At 40.0% G+C, this 18,885-nt stretch overlaps 1 protein-coding gene across 4 annotated transcripts in view; it reads left to right on the forward strand.

Moving 5' to 3' along the window:
* The window catches only part of SSBP2 (single stranded DNA binding protein 2), a 177,957-nt gene that overhangs the window by 47,630 nt on the left and 111,442 nt on the right, over positions 1-18,885 (forward strand). For all 4 annotated transcript variants that reach the window (XM_080372561.1, XM_080372562.1, XM_080372563.1 and 1 more), the window contains exons 3-4: positions 666-727; positions 2,394-2,478. In XM_080372561.1, coding sequence (XP_080228687.1) covers positions 666-727; positions 2,394-2,478 — 147 coding nt within the window. The remainder of the gene's footprint in view (positions 1-665; positions 728-2,393; positions 2,479-18,885) is intronic.

Genomic DNA, 18,885 nt, shown 5'->3' on the forward strand with positions numbered 1-18,885 from the left:
GAGTGTTAAACAAACCAGGCTTCCTAGGTGGGAAAGAAGCCACAGCCAGTGTGGCTGTTCAGGAGAGGCTGCCATCACAGACAAACCGAGCCAAACCAGCGTTACGGTTTCACTGCGTGGTGGGAGACTGGGTTATAACTGATGCTGTTTGTAGTTGCCACATCACCTCTAACAGCAAAGCGCTCCTTGAGGATTATAAAACACGGGCTGGCTTTGGTTGGGAAGGAAGACTGCCACCTGCTGAATCAGTAAAATTAGTTCTGTGTCTCCCCTGTTCCCTTCAGTGCAAATTGGAAACTCTTTTAGATCATTTTAAGGGTACTTCTCAACACTTTGATTTTTTGATCATGCATTTTTGACCTTAAAATAATGCATACCTTAGTGGTGAAGTGATACAAAATATGTCGTTTATAAAATTGTATTCAAAATCTAAAAAAAATTAATATTCAAAAATGTGTGTTTTTAGAATAAGAAAAGCTTACTTTAAGTACCAGCTATATTAATAGGTTTAATAAAGTAATATGGCCCCCAAGATTGATGATGATAAAGGCATTCATAACTACAAAATCTTTTCTTCTCTTTTTGCTGTCTGCATGAATTATGTAACACTCTTTACTCACAATGATCACAAAAATACACGCCTCATTTTTATTGTTTCGTTTTAGATAAGATGGGAAAAAAACATCACACTGGGGGAGCCCCCAGGATTTTTGCATTCCTGGTGGTGGTAAGTATCAATTTTCTTTTCCTCTTATTTTCTTGACACGTTGATTGCTAGTTCCAGCAGCTGGAAGCAAGAAATTCGGGTGAACATTGTAAAGGGATGTTAGAATGAGGATCAAGAACCATTTTCTTGTTAAGGAATGAAAAAAAGGGAAAATTAGATACAGAAAAAGATACCGATATTAGACACAGGAAAACAAATATTGCATAGTGCATTGATAAGAAGACCCCTCTGAGTGAAGGTGGCCCGCATTTTTTCTTCACCATCTTCCAGTAAACTCTGCATTTAAGAGAATGTTCTACATATCTTAAATAATTGCATTTGGAAAAAAACAAACCAGTATGTATAGAGACTATAAATGTGAGCATCCTCAGCCTACAGTTGACATTCTAGTCACAGGAACGGCATGTAAAAGTAATTAGCTGAACTCAGGCTACCAGCCTTTTTGAGAGGCAGCATGCATTAGTATGGGCTTGGTGCTGCAGCGTCTACATTTACACAGTTTCTGTCATCTCAGAAGATGGTAAACATGGGCTTGACTTGTAATTTTTTATGCATGATACCATTTGCTTATATATACTGTTGTGCAGAGACACATTTGTGTGTGTAGAATTCCCAAGGAGAAAGGAGTGCTCGAAGTCATTGCTGTTTAACCGTGGTATTTATTAGTTGTCACGTGAGTTGAATAGATCCAATATGGCTGTTTTTGAAAGAATACAAAATCACAGTGGTTATGTCCGACTGGACGAGAGGAGTACAAGAATTCACAGGTTTTGAAGTCCCATTCTAACCCAGGTGATTTGTACAGCTGCATGGAAGGTGACATATTCTTCAGTGACCCTTCTCACATAGCTTTTAGCTATGTGATGGAAGCCTGGCAAGAAGAACATGTCCCTTGTATCTCTTGATGTCTACATTATCCTTAATTTTGATTGTCTGCAGCAGAGTGCTCAAATAGCCCACAATTCCTGATCATGGTGTGGGACTAAGTTACAAAAGGATTAAGTCTAAAACAATGAAGAAACACTATGAAACTAACACATTTTATTCTTTTGATTGTTCTAGCATACACATAATTTCATTTCAGAAACTTTGTGTTATAACTGTAGTTGAAATGGGCTGGGGGGAAGGCTGATGGGGCTACCATAACATATCCTTTCCATCTTTATAACCCAAGAACGTACCCGTCTATCCCACTCTTGGCCACACACCTGTTTCTCTGGGAACTTTTGTTTAAAGCACAGTATTGGACCTTGGAAGAACTCCCAGTTTTCTCTCCAGTTTCTTGTCTTTTCATGATACTGTGAATTCATCCCTTTCCATGCTTTGTGGAAGTTAATTGCAGCAGCTGCCAGAGGGATGAGGTTAAATCCAGAGCTTCAGTTACATGCTTTATACCCTTAAACCTTGTATGCTAGACTATTTTCTTGGTCTCTACTACAGTGGTATTAAAGGAATACAGCACTGCTTGCCTCAGAGAGTCACATAGTAGGACTTGATTGCTCATAGATGTTTTAATTCTTTCATAGAGGTGTTTTCATCCCTTGGCAAGGAAGTGATATGTCTGTTTCTGTCTATGAACATAGTGTGTGTGGTGTGCACGCACCATAAAATCTGGATGGGTATTACAATGATTTTCTCACCATCTCTGTAACTTCTTAACTTGCAGTGTATTTTGGGATCTCTACTGTGCAGCTCCAGAAAGACGAGAAACATGTGAACATTCAAGTGAAGCAAAAGCCTTTCATGACTATGTAAGTTTTGTATGTACCACGCTTCCATTAGTTGTATGTATAAATGTGACAGAGAAGCATTCCTGCAGTACAGTGGCTCAAAAATGCAGATGTCAGTCATATATAGGTAACCTCTCAGTTTTCTGGGGATGCCCTTAGAATTAGGACTTCCTGATTCTTTGATTACCCAGCACCACATGGATAGCTCCTGGAGGGCACCGTGAAGATCAAAGAGCTGTCCCTTGTGTTAATGCAAAATGAAGAATGTCCTTCTGTCTCCCCTGCCATGAACACATCAGGCTGGTCACAAAGGTGCAGGGCAGATGGAAGCACAGATATGTCCCGTCCAAATACCCGTATTCTGTAGGTGCTAAAGAAAAGGCTGTTCAGTAGATGGAATTAATCCCCAGGCTTCTGTCGGGATGATACTGACTTCAAGTGTGATTGTTCTTCGGATGTTTTTGTATCCTGAAGTAGGTATTTTTCATCAGCATAATAAACAATTAGGCATCATAGAATAAGTTAAATGCAAAATCACCTGGTCCAAGAATATGTCAGCTCCTCTCTATCTGGTGGTTTCATTTTTACTGACAAAATCCTTAGGAGGCTGACCCCTCTGAGTTTCTTTTTCCTTTGGGATGTTGATGTACTCTAAAGAGGGAGTATAACTCTCTCACAATACAACTCTGAAACTGTTGAATGTTTTGCGCATCTGTCTTGGAAATACTTTCTAGTTCTACAGAAAAATATTTTTACAGGTAAGATTAAAGTTAGACTGCCATAGCCCAATGTTTTTCAAACACAAATTTGGAAAAACAGAAATGAGTTAGCTAAATGTCCATTTTCCATTTTATGTTGTCATAATCTGATAATGGCTTAGTGTCCTGCAGTATATGAGCTAATGGTGATCTTGCCTTATTTCCAGTTAGTGATTTACATTGTACACGCACCATCAACACAGTTAGAACTGTTCAGCATATTTTACTTAAGAGACCAATATCACTTTAATACCCTGTTCGTAGTGGTTAGATTAGGAGGCTAACTGGTAAAGGAGCCTGGACAATTTTGCACAGTCATGTCTGAGCTACATTGATCACTAGTCGTAATTAATGAAAACAAAAGTGTGTCAGAGAGAGGAGCAAAGTTACAAGGAAGTTTTCCACCCACAGAGGTGTTAGGGTCAACCAACTTGGTAAAGCATAGTCCTCAAATTAAAAGTGATGTAACTTCCAAGTACAATTGCTGCAATATTTTTTACCTGTTCCGTTTTAAATATACAGTTGTTGAAAAATAAAATATTTAGCTGTTGTTTTCAATCCTGGGTTTTAGAACAAGGTTTAATTCCCCACTGAAGGAGAAGCAGTTTTACAGGAATAGTTTATGGCTGTAAGGAATGACATCGGTGAATTAAATTGTGGACATCAGAATCCACAGGATGAGAGTTGACTTCAGTGGGGCCATTGTGCTCTCAAAATATAACGTGTATAGCAAAACCCAAGAATTTGGAACCTGAAAATGTTGTGCTGAAATAATTTTGAAACAAAATGATCAGCAAGAGGAAATTTTCGGTGGAAAAGTACTTGGAAGTCTAAAAAGAAGCGGGTTCCACAATTCTACAAACTCATGAATGAGTTTCATTGATCAGTAAGTTCACTCTTGAGTCTAAATTTTGAGGTATACTAAGAATTTGAGTAGATGAATCAAAATAATGTCAAGTAAAAAAATTGTTGTCTTAGCATCACCTTAGCATCACATCTTCTGCAAGTCTTGGAATATTACATGGCCTTATTGCTCTGCTCTGTCTGCTTTGTAATGTGTATTGTCATAATTCAAACAACCTGAGAAAATACTCAAATGAGTTCTGTGTGTGATGCAATTTTTTAATTGTCTGAACATTTTAAGTTACTGGATAAAGTTGTGTTTGAGGAAGGAAAAATAAAATCATGGTAGGCTTCTATAAGCACATCAATCTTATGTTAAGACAGGATGAATGCTTATTTTAGAAATAAATTGGCTTATTTCAGAAATTAATTCACCAGGTGTTTCTAAAACCCATTCTCTTAATCTTTTAAGATGACAGGAAAAGCTAGCTTTTGCATTTGTGTCACAGTTGAACTCATGTAATATCTAGCAACTCATGATGCTCCTTAGCATTGTGCTTTTTGGGTAGTAAGACAGTCTACGTCATAAGTGCCTAATTTTTAAATTTTATATGTACTTGATTATTTCATGAGTGTATTGTATGGTCATATTAAAGAACATGACAAATCATTATAAAATACAGCCAAGCATATTTCACAGCAGAGGAAGATGAATATTTATTAAGTGAAATCCTGACCCATGTTGTGCTTTGCCATTGACTCCAGAGGGGTCAGAATTCCATTGTCAGTGAAGCCCATCAGAAGGCTGGTTGCTGGATTCTGGCTCCTCCACCAGCCTGGAGGGGTCTGGTAAATCAAAACCCTGCTGTCACATCTCGGGTCAAGTAATAGAGCATTTGTAGCTGTACTGTCATATCTGAAAAGTGTAATTGTAAGTACAAAAAGCACACAAGGCTTGTTTATTAATTCATGTTAGCAATTCAGAATTTTTTATTAGGTTTGTTTTCTACCTGACTAAGAAAAACCATTCTTAGTGAAGGTGCGCATGGTCTGGTTGCACCAGATGTGTCACCTTTAACACTAAGCAGGCTGTATTAGCTGAACCCGTACCTTGTCTGTCTCTGCTTTTGTGAAGAAAGTTTTAAGAACGTCTGATGGAGGAGGAAAGAACTTGCAGATGATTTAATGATTTGTGAAATATTGCTGCCTCAGTCAACATAGTTTTGAGTCGGTCTGGAACACACACAGGTTGACTCATAAAATGGATACAGAAAGATTTGGGTTTTTAAGTTTTACAGTATCTTAACTGCAAAGTTGCAAAAATAATACCATTTGATTCCCCCAACCTTCTCAGACAATGCTTTTTTGAGAGATGAGGTGTATTTCATTATTTAGTTTGCCATCATATTTCAACATGTGCTCTGCTGGTTGTTCAGTACAATTAATATCTGTAGCTGGATTTTGTACACCTGCAGTATACTTGGGTGAGAAGGTGAGCAGTATCATTCTTGGACTCAGTCTGTAGCACTGTCCCAAAAAAGAGTGCCTGCGGAGTTTCCTCTAATATTGACTCTGCCTATGAGTCTTACCCTGTGCGTGTGCCTGTCAGTCTGTGCTGCTGAGTCTGTTCGTGACTACTTGTGCAAAACAGGAAACCCAAATTCTTTTAGGTAACTGTTATTTAAGTTTTCTAATACATATGTATATGTGTGTGTGTCTACAGGTTTCTTTATTTAGTAGCATCGCTGTTCTTGCAGAGAAAGGCGTTGAAGGTACTGTTTCATTGTGTTCAGGCTGTACTCATACAGCTTCTGATTTTTATCAAGCTAGTGAGAGGAGAAGAATCTTTCATGTCTGACAGCAAGAACATGAAGTGACTGTCAAGGTGGAGGCTGTAACTGGTTGCAGAACTAACAGTGCTCATCTTGCTAAACATCCAGCAAATAGAAGACCAAAGGCCTATTCTGTCTTTAAAAAGATTGCCTGTGCTAATCCTGAGGTTAGGTATTTTCAGCGCCTCTGTATTGTCTAAAAGGGATTCTATTTTTATTTTCTATTGAGATTCACAATTGGAATGTTTTCTTCTGAGTCAACAAGGTTTTGAACTCGTTGGGTACATTTATATATAACATATTTCAGGCCTGAAAAGACAGATGCATGTCGTGAAAGTTTGTGTGCTGGATCAGGGAGATAGCTTCTGGCCTTGAAGTTTTAACATAAATGATTTAGAATTAGGAATTGTTCACATTTTGGGTAACTCAGGAAAGAAAACTTGTGCTCACTTACCTGGCCTATTAGTATGGCAGGTGTTTTGGTAGTAGTAGCTTAGTCTTCACTGTAGAGTGGGTTTTTCTTTGTTCACATTGTCTTAAGGAGAGCTCTTAATCTCTCTAGGTAAGATCCTGTTTCTCTGCGTTTTGAACTGAGGTCCTCTGTTGAGAGAGGTGGGTTCCAATGTGCATCTTGTTCCTGTCTTCCTTCTACTTCTTCACAAGCTGAAAACATACTGGGTCAAAAAGGAAAATAAAATGTAAACTTTGTGGTTCCTCAGAGAGGAATGGATTTTTAGCAGCACACCTACCAGTGAACTTCTGATTGCCACAAGTGACCGTTCTCCTCTTCCTCAGTCTTGACCATTCATTAACGTCTCTCGACCCTGGGCTTGGAGGGGTGGTACCTGAAAAGTCCTTTCTTACAAGATGATTTTTGTACGTAACAGCAAAGATCTTTTTACAGTCTAGAACTTCTGTGCCTCTCTCATCCTCCTTACAATGGAAGTTCTTCCAGGTGGTGTTGGTACAAAGAGGGTGTCCATTAATTTTCACAAGCAGCTATAGTAAAATCTTGATTATTTTCCAGGTGAGGTTTTATTAATGTCTTCTCCACAGCTCCACACTTTTGGTATGCATAAGGGTCTCTTGTTGGTTTTTATGGCTCCCAAAAGAATGCCAGGTAATCTACAGGGTGAGAAAAGGGACACGTTCATTGCCCTGGGGACTGTACAGTCTCATAAGCTGGCATTGTGTTTCCACCTGGCTTGTTAGCATGTTTTAATAGTGAGCTGTATGATGGGGAGCTTAGCTTTACCTGTTGAAGGTTGTTAAATCAGTTCTGTCCAGATTACTCCTTTCAAAGATCACGGTGATATAAATGAAGTATTTCTAGAAGTTATTTGGCATAATGTTTGGACATTAAAGATGACTGATCAATCTCTTGGTGAGTCTTTCATTAGAAAAGTTGGATCTCTGCATTTATCGCTATATTTAATGGTAAAAAAATTACTGCTTTCTTCTCTGGACCCATCTTCCTTCAGCAGAACTAGGAGGCACTTGCCTGCTCTTAGTGCCCCACCCCCCCGATTTAGCGTTAGCCGTACTCAGAATTTGAGGGGTTATGAATATTTTTACATCTTTTTTGGACTGAAAATTACCATGAAAGGCCCATAGGAAGATGTTCTCTGAAGGTGTCGTTAAATGTTTGTTGGAAGTGGTCATAAATCTCAAGCCTTATGTTCCTATAGCACAGTGAAGCTGTATTCTGCAACTAGGACTGCTTTATTCATTAAATAAAGCAGTTTCATTAAACTGCCTTTTTTTATTTGCAAAACCCACACAGAAGTGTTTTACGCGCAGATTTTTGTTGATCAAAACACATGGAAACTTACTCTGTTTCAGGGTAACTTTTGAAAATGTATTTTCTTGTATTTCTCAGGTGGTCTGGTTTCATGCCTAACAGCAGTCACCGTCTTTTTCAGGCCTCCTTCTCTGCCTTTTGTGTTATCAGGGATGGAAGAACTTGTTTTAGCTGTTGATTTTCTTGCCTTCCTAGTTCTTGCTACTGTGATCTTCTGCAGGCAGCCTAGCTCTGGGGCAGCTTGTGCCTTCTAGGGCCTGCCAGGTTCCTTGCCGAAAACTGAATTCTAGGTCTGGTTTCCAGCTGTCTGTTTCTGTGGAGAACGCATGTTAACTCCTTCTGCTGAAAAGAGAAATGGAAACAAAAGCTCCCCGTCATCCCCAGGTGTGGAAGAGCAGGAGATGACAAGTACAGCGGGTGGTGTGGGGGGAGGGATCAGACATAATCCACAAAATGCTGAATTCATTGTCACTCCTGGGACAAAAGCCAAATTGTATTGCGATGGGATCATGAGATGTGTGGGTCTGTGAATGAGATGAACATATTACAGATCTCTGAGCAATCGGTAGCCTTCCTGCAAACCCAGGAGAACCTCTCTATTGCTTTCTTCTCTGTTTTTGAGAGTCTTCATGGTCCCATGGGCTGTCATTAAAGGCAGAGGTTCCCAGGCACAGTTCTGTGGGTAGGTGTGATTTCCTTTGCCTGAGGAGCATATGCAGTACCTTGCATAGTTTGTGCTTGGCTTGCTTTGCTCAGTAATGATCAAGGACTGTTGTACCTAAAACAAAGCTTCTGGTCTGAGTCGCCTATTAATTCCTTACATGAGTTCTGCAGACTTGTGGAAGGCCCTTTACATATTTACTGGTCATCGCTGTGTCTCCAATTTCGCCTCCAGAATACGTTCTTCAGACATGTGATTCTTCCTACTAAGTAGATACTGCCTGTATCCACATGGAGAATAGGTTATTTCTTAAAACTAGCAAAACTTTTTTTAAGTGGCCATAGCATTCTTTCCATAAGAAACATGGAAGTGAAAAGCATCTTCTTCCATACCCCGCCATTGTTAAAACAATGTCCTTTGCTTTCTGTGTAAATAGTGTTAATTTTAAAGTATGAATGAAATGCCTTTACTGCTTTTTTCATTCCGCAGAGGTCATGTCTCACTTCCCGGTGTTCAGGTATATGCATAGTAAAATGTATTCTTAAGATAGGAAAGCTAAAAGCAGATGAAGGAATCATAGAGTCATTTAGGTTGGAAAAGACATTTAAGATTATCAAGGCCGACCGTTGAAGTCTGGCATTTACTTTGAAATTCCATATCTGAACACATTAAGTAAATCCATATCATTAAGATTGCACTGGTCTATTTGAAGAACAAAATGAACAATTAATATATTAGTCATATTTTGTGCAGAAAATTCTGTTAATGTGTTTCAGAAGGGGGTGAGTCCTTGGCTTTCTCATATGTGCAACCAAAAACCTGTAAACCTAAAAACCCTGATAAATGTTTAGAATTGTTATCTTTCAGTTGTCAATTGCGTAGGAACACCAGTATCAAATGAGGTGAATGTCTTCATGGGAGGAAGGTTTGGAGAGGACAGTGTGGCTCACAATCTGAGCGTCTTGTACGATGGTATTGGCAGAACTGTACGCCGCCAAGCTTAACTTTTTCAGTCTCTTCAGCTCCTTAATTTTATTGCTTAGTAGATGTTCTTTAATGCAATTGTGTGGAAAGAATTAATTGAAAGCATGCTCCAGCCCCCAGTCAGAGTAGGTATCGCCTTCTACAAAACTGCATTGACTTGTGTCGGGATTTGGTCCACATATTTATAGATGTATCTCAAAGTGTTGCGCTGTTATCTCCAAGCCTGTGGAAGTGTTTTTGTTTGCACTTCAGAAATTTTCAGACTTGAGAAATTGGTACTTTTCTTGGACTGCAGAGACCTCTTTGGCAGGAAAATACAGATTTATTTTCTTTTTGTTTCTGTTAAGAATTCCCCAACAGAATTCTCATTCTCACATTTTCCATGCATAAGGAAGATGTGGTTGTTTCTGCTCCTACCGTCCTCCTTCATTATTCTTTCCCATAAATTATTGGATAATATAATGATTAGATTTGAACTACTGTGTGTCACAAATGCTAATTTTAAGCTCTGATACAGAAATGTGTTGTTGCTTACAGTCAACATAATTTTTTCTCTTTATAGAGGTAATTTCACAGATAAATTTGTGCTGTGCTTCTCTTTTAATGTGTGGACTAAGCCATTTGTTTCAGAGAGAAGAAGCAACATTTCCTCCCCAAAATTTCAACACTTCTCTTTTGAGTGGAGATTTAATTTTCTCAGAATTTAGAAGTAAAATGGTTAATTAGTTAGAGATAAGTGGAAGCTTCTGACAGTATAAGGAATGGCATCTCCCTTGAAGGCAGTTTAGCTCCTCTTTCATGGTTCCCAGAGGGAGGCAGTGGACATGTTGAAAGAGAGCCTCTTTTCTAAGAACCGTTTTACGCTTCATTTTCATTGAAAACAATAAGAGATAACAGCCTTTCTAATGAGGGGAGGTTTTCTGGGAATGTTCTGTGCAAAAAATAGTATTTATTCAGAATAGAGCACTAAAAAGATTTATATACACTGTATGTAAAACCATGCTAAATTTATGAACTGAGACAAACCTTTGTTCTCTTTCGCTTGGAGGACAGGGGGAATATGTAAAGGTTCAACAAGTTGGCAGAGAAGTCAGTGGTTTAAGAGAGAATGTGGAGTGCACAGGATGAGGTAGAGATCAGGAGACTAAGAGAGGTAGTTGGAATGTTCAGGCTGCTTTGAAACCTTCCCGAGTAGTTTAGTTTTTACAATACACAGGTAAAATAAGGTTATTAGATTATTTTTTTTCTTTATGTTGATAGCCGTACCCTTAAATTACTAGATAATTTTGTCCCTCATAGATGTCTCCATGAGTTCACTTCTCTGCCTTCTGAAGTCTAGGGCTTTCTTGATAATTAAAATAAAACCAAGGCACATCTGCTCTAAAGTTGTGACATACATTATTGCCCGGAATAAGGCTCCACTGGAAATTTTTGATCAGTTCAATGGAAATCCCAGGATACTGCATTTTCTTTTCCTGCTTGGTTGTCCTGATGAACAGTTATTAACTTCAGCCATTTCTCACAGTGATGTTGTTAAATGTATCTTACTGTAAAAATTAATGCAACATTCCTGATGTATTTGGAATAGAATTCTGCTGATTAAAATTTTAATTTTCTTTTTTTCATCTGCTATAATGGATTATTTGTGCTACTACAGCAAAAGTTGTATTACACTTTAACTTTCAAACTTATTTTGGAGTGAACTCAAAATCAAGCTTTCAACGGAGAGAGAATATTTTTTTCTTTTACTAATGGAAGCACTTCCTATGCATATACACATTTCATGATGTGTGTTTTAATAATTTTATATTAAAAAAGTGTAAACTTTGTGGATATTCCCTCAAAAGTTGTAGAAACTTTGCTTATTTTGAATGTATTTTGCTTCTTTAGAATGAGAAGATGCACCCTACCATGAGTTTTAAGTAGCATGTATTGAGAAATGTCCTGTTTCTAAACTTTTTTCAGTAGCTGTATTTAAAAACATGGTATTTACCACTGTTGACATACTGAAGACCATTCTTATTCTTTGCATAGCATACACAGTACGTTTTTACAGTGCTCCAGAAAGTTATTAAAGGAGGTTAAGTTGTAACTTAGTAACATTGGGAATATTAAATTGATGAACAAATGCTCTGAATTTAGAGTTAAAGATGTCCTGACATTAATCTTTAACACTGATTGTGCATAATGATTTAAATAAAGTACTAAACAAAAATTTGATCAATAGGGAACAAATGTTGGATTGAAGCGTTGCAATAGCCCACTTCCTCTGCACGCTTCTCCTCGCCCTTGGTATTCTTTCTTCTGATGCTTTTCCGTATCAGGATTTTGTCTGTTGTTTATAACGCTAAATGATTTGGGTAACCTTCCATTCAGTGTTTGCATTGAGCAGTTCCAATTTAGCTCATGAGGTTTCTCTCTGAGCTAGTTATGAGAGGGTATTTTGAGAACTCTTGAAAGGTGTGTGCTGCCTTCCATGTGTGCATCTGTATGTACTGATGCGTTTGTCTCTAGAATACAGTGCAGAAGGATACAGTGCAAGCCAGTACTACACTGGTCTAAAGCACTTCTCTCTGACACCAGATTTTGGCTAGATTTGATGCACTTTGCCTAAATGTATTCTTCTTCAGCCTCATAAAAAGTAAAAGTGAAAGCGAGAGTCTTATTTTTGCACAATATGCCAAACACAGATTTTGTAATAAGCTCGACTGCTCTGTTAATACGTCTGAGTGAGTCATTTCAGACTTGCTTAACACATGCCTGGAAAAACCAAAGACTTACAACTTCCATCTGCTCTCTAATATGATGAAAGATGAATCCTGAAGATCACAAATTGTGGGAGGCATGCAGCTCTTAATAAGAACAGCTGAACAACAAATGCCTTATGAGAGATGGTGAAAAATGAAGTAATGAGGAGGAGAGGCAGGCAGGCCTCTTGAGGGAACATGGATATCCATGGATGACTAGAACTGTCACATCCAAACATTACACTAAATATGAAATGCACATTATATAACACGAGTCACAGGGAACAGATAATAGTCTTTTTGAATTTCCTACTAAATTAGTGCCTTAATATTACAAGCAATTGTGCTAACATGGGTTCTTAAGCTTGCACAGAATGTTTTACTTGACAAGAAATGTGCAGATCTGCATGTTACAATATCTGTTTTGCAAATGAGGTTTTGAAATCTTGTTTCTTGTTTTGAAATCTTTGCATTCTAATTGTGTGAACTTCACCACTGAAAATATGAAAACCTTCAATGTATACAAATAGAGCATTTAATTCTATTGTGTGGTATTGCAGAAAAAACTATATGTGTATACATGTGTACCTAGAGAAACATGGAGATTCTGGCGTAATCAAGGAGACTCAAAACTAAGCTTGCCTTAAGGTGGAAATCTGCTTTGCACTTTGGCATCGTGGGCTGTTTATCCTGACCTCTCCTTAACTTAAGTGGAAACTCCATAGGGCTGTCACGGTAACATCCACAAACTAGATCTATGCCAGTTAGTGAGGGTACCTGTAACGAAACTGAAATGTAGCAGTCTGTAACCCATCAGAGGCTAATTTACTCTGCCAAGCAGGTAGTACTCTGCATAATTTACACCGGAAGAGATGAATGACCTGTCTAGTTTACTCTGACAGAGGAGGAGGAAGACAAAGCTCTTTATAAGGTAAGGTGTATGATAAATATTATGTTCTGAGCCATACAGAATCTGGAAAACGTTTTCCAGTTGTGCTTTTGGATCCAATTTCCATAAATGTATTGCGAAACTTACATTTTAGCCTATGAAATGTTCAAAGTGTTTAACTATAAAATAGGTAAGGGAGTATAATCCATGAGGTGAGTTTTAATATCTTTTCTGTTTTGAGGGAAGCAGAGACGTATACAGATAGGATATATGCATATATTGGAGAATGATGTTATACTTCATAAATCAATTTCACATGAGTAAGATTTGCAGTGAGATTTGTAAAGGCAGACACTTGAATCCTTGTGGAGCATGACCTCACTGACTTTATCACAGGTCTACACAGATGTTGTGATCTGCCTGTACAGATCTGATGGCAGGATCAGGGACTTCAGCCCTAATCCGGAGAATAATTTCATGGTCAAGTAGCATTTTGTATGTGAATACTGTCATCAAACTCACATATATGTTTCCAGTATCAGGAGCATAGGAAATGGTGTGAATACAGTGGGTCATTCTTGTTTACTGTCCAACTTTAGAGTTATTTCTCAATACAGAAACCAGGTATTAATTTTAGTCTGTTTTTCCCTGCATGTTTGTTTGCAGAGAGACCCTTTTCCAGTTCCCTCTGTTCTGTGAAGAAAATCTCAAAATTGCTGTTTGTAGGGACAAAACTGTTGAAGAGAGGTTCCCCGGACAACTTATATATCACTGCAGAAAGCTTTTTACTTCATCATAGTGGTTAATTTAAGTACTTTGTTTATTTTCCCACTGTTTTAATGGTTTTATGCTATTCTGTGTGCAACAACATGGTGTTTTCTGACTGCCATTGTCAATTGCTTTATTTTTCGTGCTTCAGCTGCTTTCCCCCTGTTGTTATATGGTGGACATGTGTTGGATTGAGGACTGATGGATCACAAGGGTATAGCTCCTACCATTCCTGAGTCAGATCCAGCTGCTGCCTTGCCTTTCACTCATTTAGAACAGTTTACTTCCTGCTAGTTGGATAGTTTAATTCAGCATTTGCAGTAACTGCCCTCCTTCCTTGAAAGATAAAACGAAGTTAAAAATAATCAGCCTCCTACCAGCTGTTCTTTCTCTGGCTGTGTGATGGCCGTCCCTTGAGTGCTTATGGGATCTTCTGGCCTCCTGGGTGCTAGACAGAAAGAAGGTTTCCTCTCATTGTCTGCAGGTAGATCTTTTCCTCCAGCTTTAAGAGGGAAGTTACGGATCTGTCAGCACCTTGGGTTTCTGTATTCCCTTTGTTGGTGGCCTTTCTTGGTGCTTGGCTGTGGTGGTCTCTTGAAGCTGGGCTACTTCCAGTACCTAGCTGAATACTATTAATTTTTGGACAGTTAATATGGTGCATTCTCTGTGCCCCCATGAATATTTAGTCATGGCTTTGATGCAAAGCTTCTTCCTGCTCTGTCAAGTTTGAAGTTTAATCCTATGTCTTTTCAACAGCGAGACATAGGGAGAATTGTTATTTCCTTTTCCTTTTAATAGGAGAAAAGGGAGGTCCTTTACATCCCTGTGTCTTTCCTGGTAATTTGCAGAATTTCTTCTTCCTGGAACAAAATCGGTATTGTTAATCCTTTTTGCAGCACTACAGTATGTGGAGGGTTTTGTCGAAGCTTCAGTTCCCTAAATAGTTTTTCTTAAATTGCACAAGGATCTAAGCTTTCATTATTTTTCAGAAATATCTTTTTTAGTCTGCTTGATTGCTTAGAAAACATGACCTGAGTGAATGATGGAAAATTATTAGGTACCAAAAAAAGATATTTCCCTGGTGAAGTTGACATTGCTTATATTCAGTTTCCTGAAATCCAAATTACCCCAAGAATATGGTATAGGAGGTGTATCTAAGAGAGTAATTTCAAAAGAGGTCTTTAATAGGTTTTCGGTGTTCTACCTTGTTACTAGCTGTCATCTCATAGTGGTAGTTCTAGAAACTTTGTAATTAATAAATGTACATTTTTATTACCACTAAAACACACAAACAAGTGTAACTTCCAGTTTTCTTACAATATGGTAAATATTATATGAAGTGGAATCTCTAGTTTAAGATTTTTTCAAAAAGCCTATTTTTAGTTACTTAAAATTTATTTAAACTTTAGCAGTTCCAGGTGAATTGTCTGTCCAAGGTGTTTGCTTTGGGACGAACTTTTCCCCGCACCTCCCCCCCGCCCCGTACCCTTCAGCTGAAATGGCTCTCTGAGGGTTTGTAGAGATACCTCTCAATGGATGGGTAGATAGAGTGGAGGTTTGAACAGTACTGTTCCTTTTGGTGGAACTGTTGCGTTTTGTTGAGGGGGACAAAGGAAGGGATGAGCTAGCTCAACTACCATGGCCAAAGTAATCTTTGACGATGCAGTGCTTCTGCATACTGGAAGCATTATTAGAGGCTGGCACCACTGTTTTGTAAGTAGCCTAAATACTGTATTTTTAAATAGCCTAAATATTGTATTTGTAAATACTGTGCTTGCACTCATTGTGCTTCTTTCTCCCTTATCATCCTCTTGTCCTACAAAATGGAATTGGAGAAACGGGCAGCCATCTGTGGAGCGAGGTTCCCACAGAAAAAAACCCCTGTGCATGAGCTTGTAGTTACTGAGAGATTCACTGTGCTTTCAGGCCATTTGTAGGGGAAGAGCAGAGATTTGAGATCCCCAGCGGTTGTTTGAGGAAAGTGGTGGTCACCACTGCCCTTCCCATGAAGCTGAGTACAAATGTTTGTCTAGTGTAGTTCTGGGAATGACTGGTTTCTGGAGCTGTACCAAGAAAAACTACAGTCCAAGCACCGAACTGCAGTACCCCTAAAACCTGGCGCTTTTAGGAAGAAAAATGAAAGTTAAACAGCTACAATCTTGAGTTTGAGAAAAGAGGCTGAGTAGCAGTGACACATCTCTCAAGCTATGTGGTGGTAGAGCAAGGTTTTTCTGTAATGTATTTTTAATTAAATACCTATGTTCAAATATATTGTATTTAAATCCCATGATAAGCACACAAATTATGCTGTCTGGAACCTTCACATCCTTCCAGAAGACCCTCTGCAAACTCAGTTGCAGTCTTTGAAGTGGTTGTCAGTGACAGTTTGGGTTAGTCAATGCTGCTGTGGATCAGACAGCCCTAAGAAACTGTGCATTTACTGTTGAAATAAGCCTGTGACTTAAAAACTACAAAATGAATCGAAGAGGAAAAAAAACATAACTTGATATGTTCATTTTGTGCTTTCTTCTTAATTTGTCAACTACTACGTAATAAGTCAACTGTAAAAAATAAACAAAAAGGTAGCTGAATGACAGTATGTGCATTGCAGTACACTTCAGTTACCCCAGCTATTCTGTTTTTATGAGCTGCAAGGGATTGATGTTAACAAGGTTCCTGTCTCCTCTACGCGGGGAGTGGGATTTTGTGTAAGTCAGGCCCACGCTGGTTAAAAAACAGTGCTGGCAGAAAGAGCAGGGGATGATTTGTTAATAATGTTAACTGGAAATGGCCCAGTTGACGTTATTACCATAGAGCCTAGATTTGAATGATGGTTAAAACCTCTGTTTTTGTTATGTGCTTTAAAGATATGTTTAAAGAGAGCAGCAGCAGAAAGAGCTAGTAATTTGGATTCTGATTTTGACAAATTTTAATTAATTAAATCTCAGCTATGTGTGCCTAAAGATTGGTGACAAGTTCTTGCTAATAAAGGTAGTTTGTGTGTGTGTGTGTTCTTTTTTCCCTCCCTTTTCCCCCGTCCATCCTTTTTCCTCCCTTCTCTCTCATTTGTCTCCCCCGCCCCCTTTTTTTTTGTTTTCATGTTCCTTTTATTTCTTTCTCTCCCCCCTTCCCACTCCCCCCCCCCTTCAGAATCTCTGCAGTTTATAGCAGCTTTTACTGAAGTGAGATGAACCACAGGGATGCTCCAGCCATTGTAAATCAGGCTGCCTATTTAAGAGACAGAGTGCATGTATAGGCATTAGGATATTTATCCTTTTAAAGCTCGGGGCTTACTGTCTGAAGCTATGGCTCAGTCCATACATCTGTCTGTAGTATATCTTTGTGCTTCACAAATAGGTATTTTTTTGATACAGGCGTAATAGTGGATTAACCAAAAGGACTCTGTAAACCGGTCATGTAAGAGACATGGTATACCCTGTCTCTTTCAGGAACTTCCTGGTTTGGAAAAGTTACAATAAACCTGTTCTTTCTTTAGATTACTCACAGTTTTCACAGAATTTCAGGTTGAGATCAAAGGAAATATTTCAAGAAATAGATCATAAAACATTCACGTATTGGATTTCCTATTTATTAATGACAAGAAGCTGTGTCAGAATGTGTGTTCCAACTTTACTAAATGGGGCCTGGCAAATGTTGCAGTTATTTGGATGCTGCCTTGATAATAGCAGAAACGGAATTATTGTTTCTCTGTGTGTTGTAGCAGTTACACACAACCATTACCTAAACATGTATATTATGTCTTCTCCTGGAAGAATAATTCTGTCAGTGAAGATTGCATTTTTTATAGTAACTTACTTGTTTTTGCTGAATAAGCAAACCATGGAGCTATTGAAGCTGCAAAACTAAAATGTGTCCATTTTACATGTTTCTTAAAGTTCCTGCCACACCAGATGTATCCTAAAGCCTCCTCAAGTTTTCCCCATAGTTTTAGTGCTTCTTGCATTTGAGAGTGGTTCCTTAGTGTGAAAGAGAAGGAAGTTTTGAACCTGACACTCCTGATAGCCCTGTGGCTCACAAACTCCAGTAAGCATTTGGCTGCTCTGTAAAAAGATATTTCCATGCTGTTTAATTGGTATCGCACAAATTGCCAGAGTAAAATGGAGTAGCATAATTGTTGACTGTCTAAACTTGATGATACAGGTTTTAAGTCTTCTATGTGTTTACAATATTTTAGAGTAACTTTTCCAGAATCTTACTATGACTGTCTTCCAAGAGCGTGCGTGGAGCTGACTCACACAGGCCAGCTCCGTGCTCCAGAGGGACTCAGAGGATCTCCTGAGGAACCAGTTTGGATCCCTCCAGAGCTTCACTAGCGAGGCGAGGCGTTCACCAGTGTGACATCGGGAGGTCTGCACGCAGAGGAGGGGTTACACAGATTGTCACTATTTATCATGGATCAGTTTTCTCTCTTTCTACATGCAGGTTTTGTATTAAAAAAAAATATTTAAAGAAGCTGGAGGAAAAACTTTAGCAATTTACTATTTAAACGTTTCTGAAATGAAGTTGTTTCTTTGGTTATTACCTATTGTGCCGGGCTGGCCCGGCCGCCCCGCGGTGCCCGGCGCTGCCGCCCGCCGGCGCCCCCCGCGCGGTGCCGGGCAGAGCCCCTGTAACCCCCGGCTGGTGGGGCGAGGCCCGGGCAGGGAGAGCGCTCGGCAGTTCCCTCCCGGCACAGCGGGCTCCGCCGGGGGAAGCCGGGGGCCTTTGGGGCCGGCCACAGCAGGGCAGGGCGGGGAGAGATCCCCCCGGCCCTGACACACACCGTGTGCTGCCCTCCCCCGCGGGGCCCTCCCCGGGCGGGGGGCACGGCCTGCCCGGCCCTGGGCTGCCCGCGGGCTGCCCTGCCCGGCCCTGCCCGGCCCTGCCCTGCCCTGCCGGGGGGGCTCTGCTCCGGGCCGGTCCCCCCCGGCCTCCCCCTGCCCGGCCCTGCCCGGCCCTGCCGGGGGGGCTCTGCTCCGGGCCGGTCCCCCCCGGCCTCCCCCTGCCCGGCCCTGCCCGGCCCTGCCGGCGGGGCTCTGCTCCGGGCCGGTCCCCCCCGGCCTCCCCCTGCCCGGCCCTGCCCGGCCCTGCCCTGCCCTGCCCTGCCCTGCCGGCGGGGCTCTGCTCCGGGCCGGTCCCCCCCGG

The sequence above is a fragment of the Falco punctatus genome (genome assembly GCF_963210335.1).
Source record: "Falco punctatus genome assembly, chromosome: Z".
Classification (NCBI taxonomy): domain Eukaryota; kingdom Metazoa; phylum Chordata; class Aves; order Falconiformes; family Falconidae; genus Falco; species Falco punctatus.